Source organism: Lactuca virosa, chromosome 7, assembly GCF_052849685.1.
Source record: "Lactuca virosa cultivar CGN04683 chromosome 7, Lactuca_virosa_CGN04683_v6, whole genome shotgun sequence".
In the NCBI taxonomy this organism is placed as follows: domain Eukaryota; kingdom Viridiplantae; phylum Streptophyta; class Magnoliopsida; order Asterales; family Asteraceae; genus Lactuca; species Lactuca virosa.
Window position 1 is genome coordinate 148,412,253 of NC_136432.1, and position 8,777 is coordinate 148,421,029.

The 8,777-nt window shown below is 32.5% G+C and overlaps 1 protein-coding gene across 1 annotated transcript; it reads left to right on the plus strand.

The window, feature by feature from the left end:
* The first annotated feature begins 530 nt into the window (after nt 1–530).
* KMS1 (SNARE associated Golgi protein family) lies at nt 531–5,120 on the plus strand. The gene is made up of 9 exons (XM_079060251.1): nt 531–674; nt 779–854; nt 2,304–2,515; nt 3,004–3,082; nt 3,324–3,623; nt 3,793–3,947; nt 4,050–4,166; nt 4,445–4,624; nt 4,773–5,120. Exons 2-9 carry the CDS (start codon nt 842–844, stop codon nt 4,938–4,940), a joined length of 1,224 nt encoding a protein of 407 aa, XP_078916377.1. The 5' UTR covers nt 531–674; nt 779–841; the 3' UTR covers nt 4,941–5,120.
* Nucleotides 5,121–8,777: the final 3,657 nt, after the last annotated feature.

Below are 8,777 nucleotides of genomic sequence, written 5' to 3' on the forward strand. Positions count from 1 at the left end.
AAAACACTATATTATTTTTAGTATTTTTAGTACGTTTAAAAATCTTATATTTTCTAAAATTTTCTAATTTTTTGGATTATAACCAACAAACTATTAAGAGCCGATTACCTAAACATTTGTGTATGCCTAGGGTTGCCTAGGGTTTATTGGTTTTAAAACCTTAATAGACAATTATAAAAATTATAGGGGTTTTATGGATTAAAAAATTAATATTGATATTTTTAAAAGTTAGATGGAAATATGTTGGGTTGTAATGAGTTTTGTCAAAATAAGAAAATAATTTTTATTATAAATAAAAAATAAAAAATATATTATTACAAATAAGTAAAAACTAAAATTTATTCTATATAACATTAAAATCTAGAGATATGAACATCATCAATATGTTGAAATTTAATAGCAACAAACAAAGAAAAGAAGAAAAAAAACAGCAAAATCAATGTTATTTTTTGTTTTTTCTTAAAAGTACCAACTCTGAAATTACCGTATATATGTTTTGATATTTTTCAGACGACCAAGAAAAGCAAGCAACGAGCACAAATCATATCCATAGAGAGACGGCGCACAATCAGTGAATGCTGCGAATCTCATAGCTTCCTGGATTCCTCTTCCCGTAACAACAACAAAGATCTGCTTTCGCGTTGTTACTGATCTTAGCCTGCTCCGTTTGAATAGTGAGTTTATCAGATTTTCTAGAACTTCTATTCATACCGATTGTCACTAATTTGAGATTTTATCGCGAATTTAAACTGATTCAAAAGATGTATTTTCGTTTTAGCATGTGAGTGCAGAAGAACTTCAATCGCACTCGTAAATCTTGTTGTCTTCTCAGGCTTTCGAGATGCCGATCTCAGGTACCTTTTTTGATTTTTGAGATGCCGGGGTTGTTTAAATAAAATCCTCTAACATTTGATGTTGTTGGCTGTAATCCATGGATATAACTAGGGTAGCTAAATCCGTCCTGATTCACAACTTTTTTGATCTGGTTGTCTAATAGATTAAACTATCATCCTTTTTCATTGGTTACTTGATTTGACTTTGTGACGAGCTGATTCAAAAAGATTCAATTAATTTTTCCTTTCAAATAAGAATTAAAGTTGCAATTATGGTAGTTATCATATGCGCCTCTATGAAACAAGTTACTTGCAAATAAAGACAACTTTCTATGTTTTATTGAGAAGGTTTGGTGACGACAGGTTATGATCTCACAATGAATATGATCTCACAATGAACATAAATGTTATAGGCTAATGTACCAATGTTTGTCAGTGGTGGTAGTTACTGTATTAATGATGCAAAGTGTTGTTAAAGTTATATAGGTATGAGTCTTGAGAAGTACATTGTGAGAGTTTCAATTTCAATGTTTATTTGGCTCCTTATGGGGACTGGGATCTTATGTCAGTCACCTAACACACACACACTGCCATGTATCTGATTTACATCTCACATGATGTACCTGAACCGGGGTAGAGCAGTGTGGGCCAGCTCTGGGGTTGCTAGAACAATAACCTTTTAGTAGAAAGATAGTGATAGGTAGTATATCTTATAGATCTCGTGATCAAATTGAGATTTTTTTGTCGTCTTGCTACCATTCTCGCTCTCTTCTTAACCTTATAAAATCAAGAGACATACTATATTCCCTTTCTCCATGGCTTATTGCCTTATTTTCTTCGATCCATAACTTTTGTCCGTTGCACTTTCGCAAGGGTTTTTTTTTTAGTCTTCTTTACTTACTCTATTTCCGTTGAGGTTTTGTATTGTTTCTTTTTTCAGACTAAGAAAGTTTTACCTACTTAATTTGGTAAATCGAAACAATATTGATTAAATGTCATTGAAGATGTGAAATGAGTTTGTTGGATAACTTAACTTGCTCTAGGTTACTTGAGTTTACGTGAAGCTAATATGACAATGTAATAATATCAAACTAACACAATGGAACCATGGTTGTGTATTCCCGTATCTCTCTCTCTCTCTCTCTCTCTCTCTCTATAATTGATCTAATAAGATCACCTCACTCTTTTCTTATGAAAACATTTATAATCTCTATATAGTCTATGTCTATATACATAAGACATGACACAACACAATGGCCTTGCTCTGTGTCTAGTGTGCATTGAGTGGACTGATGTCAATTGGACAAAATTGTAATCTTTTTTTGTCTCGTGTAACGAACACAACCTTAATTATGGAAGTTCTCATTTTACCATTTGGATTTTTTTTCCTAATTTCGGGCTTATATTTTTGTAATGGTGAGTGGATGCCTTGTTTCCTTGGCTAATTGGTTTTCTTGTTTGTAATTGTAGGACTGCGTGAGAAGCATAAACAAGAACTCGAGAATCTGACATTAATAGCACAACCTTTCAAAACATTGAAGCTTTTTATAGTAGCTGTTCTTCAGTATATAAGGAGATCACTGGTATACCTTCTGACACATGTTGTCTGGCTTATGCTTTTTGTCACACTCACAGTTGCAGGTGGACTCTTGTTTCTCTCTGTGGATGGTCCTCATGGAAAGGTACTTCATATTGCCTATTACTTACATTAGGCCATTACAAATACATATTTCTGCAGTTTTATTTGAAATAATGATGTGTATAAGTGCTCTCAAATGAAAGCTTCTATTGATCATGAGATCATCTACAGAATAGAGTAAATAACATTTTTTTTTGTCCCTGTGCTATATTCGTTTTTTTGGATATGGTCCGAAAAGGAATATTTTTCCCTTTTTTGGCCTTAATTGACTGTTTCTATACACATGTAGTCCTTGATCAATATTTCATTTATCTTCATTAGGAATTATGTTTGTTAATGAATACTTTGCCTATGATTCATCGTACTTACAGTTCCTTCAAATTATCGAAAATGAGAATGAGGTTGTAAGTTCCTTGGTTTTCATGATTACATCTTACATATCAATATATTTTGGTATTTTCTATTCCCATAATAGTTTAGTTGGCATTTTTCTCTTCTAATGATGTATATGTGATACATGTGCTCTTGTAGCATGTTGAAGAGCTTCTTGAATATGCAAGGTTTGGACTGTGGTGGGTAGCTCTTGGTGTTGCATCTTCCATTGGTCTTGGTGAGCTCAATCAACTTTATCCCTATTATCTTTCATCTCATTTTTTATTATTATAATAATAGTTCAATAGCTAATTCGATAAAAAATAATATACTTCTTCAGTGGGTAAATCAATAAAATGGTGAAAGTACTTTTCTGTATTTTCCCCTTTAGATAATTATTCTTGCATTTTCAGTTATTGAAGTTGTGTTAAAGAATGCAAGTAATATTTTGTTAATTTGTATTTTTTTAATTTGATCAGGTTCTGGGTTGCACACTTTTGTTCTATATCTGGGTCCCCACATTGCTTTCTTCACAATAAAAGCAATGCAGTGTGGTCGAGTGGATCTTAAAAGTGCTGTTTATGATACAATACAGTTAAACAGAAGCCCTTCATGGCTTAAAAAGGATTGTTCAGAGTTTGGGCCTCCATTGTTTTCATCCTCTCAAGGTGTTCAGGTTCCACTTAGCAGCATTTTGCCACAAGTACAAGTAGAAGCTATTCTTTGGGGCCTTGGAACTGCATTAGGAGAGCTACCTCCATATTTCATTTCTAGAGCAGGTTTGTATATTCCTAGGTTACTATTCCCTTCTCAAATTGTTTTTTTTTTTCTTCATTAAGTGATACACTGATAAAGTGGTATCTAGATAAATGATGTTCAAAAAGGGTTTGAGAAAATCATTTCAATCTTGTTTTAAAAATGACAAGAAAAAGTACAATTTTTTTGCAGCAAGTATCTCGGGTGACAAAATGGATGTGACAGAAGAACTGGATGCTTCCTCATCAGAGAATAACGGAGTTGCTTCAAACTTAAATCACATGAAGCGTTGGTTCCTATCACATGCACAATATTTGAACTTTTTTACAATTCTTGTGCTTGCTTCGGTTAGCTTTCATGCTTTTATCCTCTTCAGACTTCAATAATAATAAACACTTGTTCTTCAATTCATTACATTGGTTGAATTAATTAGCTGAGGCAACTTGTAGGTGCCAAATCCTCTGTTTGACCTTGCTGGCATTATGTGTGGGCAATTTGGGATTCCATTTTGGAAGTTTTTTCTTGCAACCCTAATCGGAAAGGCAATCGTAAAAACTCACATACAGGTCATCTTCTCTTTTCTCTTCAAACCTTTGAGATTATTTATTATCATCAGTTTTGATGTTTGATGTTGTCAAATTTAAAAGCATTTCACAAAATTAAAATATATATGTTCTTATCACATATAGCATGTGATGGATGGGATGTTAGCAATATGAGGGACTTATCACTTACTAACTCCTTGTTTGGTAATTGGTATGAATATGATGGAATCAAAAGAAGAAAATAATAATAATGATTGATTTTGAATTTTGAATTTTGAATTTTGAATATTGATTTGCAGACAGTATTCATCATCTCAGTGTGCAACAATCAACTTCTTGATTGGATAGAAAATGAATTGATATGGATGCTTAGCTTCATCCCTGGTGTGGCTTCTGCCCTGCCCACCATCGTAGCTAAACTGCATGCAATGAAGGAGAAATACATGGCTGCCCCTCTCCCTGTCACATCAAACATCAAGGTACATTCATTTGCTCTTTTTTATTATTTCAAAATATTATAACTTTTGAACAAGTAATTTGGTAAAAACATTGTGACAGATTTGCAAATATACTTTGTTGGTTTAACAAATAGTTTTGTTAAATTTATGTATGGGTTGGGTGATTCAGGTGAAATCATGGGATCTATCGTTTGCTTCAGTCTGGAACTCTATCGTGTGGTTAATGCTGTTGAACTTCTTTGTGAAGATTGTGAACTCAACTGCACAGAGGTATCTCAAGAAGCAACAAGAAATAGAAATGGCTGCTCTCAAAAAGTTAGAGCAATCAGAGGATTGATTGATTGATTGATTCATAATAGCCATTACTAGTTATTCCATGTTTCTTTTGTTTACCTATTAGAATAGACTTCCCTTACTTACCATTGAAGCAATCTGAAATCAAATGAATCCTTAACAACTCATTTATACAAAACATTAGTTGCAGACATTTCAAGGGATTGCTGTTTTCGGTGCAAAATTACCTACCATATTATCTCTAATCTCTTTACATTCTTTTCCATTGTTGAACCACTAGTGTTTTTCCCTACGGGGGTAACACTGTTAGTTTTAGGGTGATATATTTGTAGAAATGATCCAAGAGTTCGAGTTTTAGTAGTTACATATAGGGGAGCGGGTTTGGGTTTCGGTTCCAAATTAACTACTTACTGGAGTGTTGTGTATATCTAACATGATGAATGCTTTTGGGGTGGTGGGAAGATTTTTTTTCTTTATTCTTTTAGAATATTTGTGAATTAGTTGCTTGGAATGGACAATTAAAAGTAATGTTAATAAGCTACTAAAATATATGAACAAAGGGATGGTGAAGTAAGAATAGAATTCGAGATAATTAAATCGTGATGGAGTCTGAGATGGTTGAAAAGAAGTCTGTATAGACTATAGAGTTTTGGTTTTGGTAAGAAGTTGGATATGTGAAGTTTGTGTTACTTAAGATGTTCAACCCAATATGTGGCTCAACTTAGGCCTAGGGTATCGTTATTGTGGGCCTAAGTAATATTATATCTCATCTGTTGTTTGGGCCTTATCGCATGGGTGAAAAATATTACGAGGTAACATTACTCGACATAGAAGGAGCATTATGTTTGAACATTACAACATGTTACCGTTGGCTTTCCTATGGCTTGGGACAGGGTTCATTAGTATCATACAATAGGGTATGTTTTATTAGCGTAATATAGCATGTTTGATTTTTGTTAACAAAACCTTAGGTTGGACGAAGTGAACAATGGATGGGTATAGATCAGTGCGGTACTGGAGGTACCAAGACCATGATTCCTTGCATTATGAGTTGGCACTAAATAAGGGTTAGGACGGTTCACCACCTCCATGAACCTGCATATCTATTTTTCTATAGGTGCACCATCAACTTGTACCATATGCTTCAGTATTTGTATATTGGAAGTGGGTTGGAAGAGATGTATTATTTGTGATGTGGGTTGGGAGAGAAGAAACTTAGAGGAGAGAAAAAATGTTGTGGTATCCAGATGACAAGTGGGTTGGAAGGGTTCAGGGACATGGACTCCCTCCACCCGTATATAATGTGTTATAATTTAGGGGTGTTGGTCGGGTAATTTTTTCGGGTTTCGGATAATTTGGGTCGGGTAATTCGGGTTTTTCATGTTAAAAAAATTACCCGTTACCCGACCCAAATTAAATTCGGGTTTGGGTAATTCGGGTAGCGGGTCGGGTTTGGGTAATTCGGGTATTACCCGAAATATATAATTTTTTTTTGAATTGCACCTGAAAATAAATTTAATGAAATAAATACGTCGTGTTTTATTAGTCATGTTTGTATAAACAAACGAGGCATAAATGAAGTTACTCAAGCTTTGAACATTGAGATTTTTTAGTCAATAATACTTAAGATATCAAACAATTTTTTAACAACTTAATCTAATCTAATAAGATGTTAAATAAACAAATACTTAAAGATCTTAATTTAAAAGTTTAAAATGTTTAAGATAATTATAACAATAAGTTTTGCCATGTTCTGAAGTTTCGTTAAGATAATGAGTTTGTTAGTTGCAATCAAAACTATAATCTAGAAAACAGTTAAGTTTTAAAGAACATCGTGATATATAAACAATTGCTTTTAATATTGTTAGTGTCATTTTGTCATAATAAAAGAGATTCATGTTTTACAATAATGATAGTTAGTTTAAGCGTGATCAAATATCTGCTACAGAGTACAAGCTCTATGAAAAAAAAAGAATTTTTAAAATAATTTGGGTAATTCGGATATACCCAAAACCCAACAAACGTACCCTTTACCCGACCCGAAAAAAAAATCGGGTTACCCAATTACCCGAAAAAATTTACCCGATACCCGAAAAAATCGGGTGGGTAATTCGGGTATCGGGTATTTTCGACAGGGCTATGTTATATAGGTGATTGGGTGTTTATAAATGAAAACATATCAATTGGAGGATGAGTTCTTCATGCTTTATAAAACTAGATGCCACGAACGACAATGAGGTGATGAAATGTTACGGTATTTCGTTAGAATTATTCAAATATGTCGATAATTGTACATTAACAAAGGATATATATATATATATATATATATATATATATATATATATATATATATATATATATATATAGAGAGAGAGAGAGAGAGAGAGAGGTAAGTTCAAATGTTTCTCACATCTATTGTGTGCTAGAATGCACGAATAGGAATTTAGTAGGAATTTAGTATTAATTATATGTATATTAAATGATATCCATATTTATAACTCATTTTTATGGAAACTAATTAAATTCGTCATTAATGTCAACAATAATATTCTTTCAGAATGAATTCATATCTAGAAGAATGAGAGTGTATTCTAGTAGAATACACTCTCGTTCTTCATATTCCATGCAAATTTATTGTATTTTAAGTGAGTGAGTCCTGAAACAAAATACGAACTCATATATAAAAACCTAGATGCGAATTCATTCTGAAAGAATGTTATTGCTGACATTAATAACAGATTTAATTAGTTTCCATAAAAAGAGAATTATAATTATGGATATCATTTAATATACATATAATTATGGAAATCATTTAATATCTATATTTAATTAATTAATTATTTAATTTACTAAATTTCTATTGGTGTATTCTAGCACACAATAAATGTAAGAAACAAAATAACCTAGCCGTATATATATATATATATATATATATATATATATATATATATATATATATATATATATATATATATAAGTAAAAGATCAAATGAGAACCACTAAATGTTAAGAACCCTAAGAGCCATATATTTTTAACTTACAAATAAGGTATTTTTTTTATATTTTGATTTTTTAAAGTTTTATATAAATAAAAAAACACAATAAAGACATAGTGGTCTTTGTGTAAAATCAATTTCATTACTTTTGAGTTTGATCAGATAATATTCTTTCATAATAACTGAAAAAAATCTCTCATCTCCTTCAACCTCCTCCCAGTCACCACCGCCAACGTCGACCTCACCACCGCCGGCGGCGACCACCCCTCCACCGTCATCACCTTCGACAACAAATTTCAAATCTGGAACCATCGTTACCTCTTGTGACATCCCCTAATTTATCGGCCAGAAAAGACCGCTTTATTTTATGCTTTTAAAATAAAATCAAAGTAATCATTTTAAAAGATGTTGCGGAATTTGTTCCCAAAACAAAACATGATAAAAGTTTGTCAAAACCTTTCTTTAAGAAATATATAATTTCCTTTTATATCAAAACCTCGGGATGTCATGTTCCGATACAGATCAAAAGCATAAACAAGACATGATAAGCCTTACAACAATTATTTACAACTATTGGCCTATAATCCAAAAATCACTCATCATCATCATCCGACTATGCTCGGGGTCCACTACCTGTAATATAAAAGGCTGAGTGGGTCAGGTTTGGAAGCCTGGTGAGCATATAGGGTTTTCAACCCACAATAAATAAATTTATTATACTTAAACATCAATCAATCAACCAAATTACCCCAACCCCATTATCTTATTTATTTCTTAAGGGTTTACCCTAAGATTCAAGTATCACTCATTCCTAAGGATTCATCCTAAGGAATAGGCACGAAGTCACATCGTCGTCAGGGTTTATACAACAGACACTAAGTCCA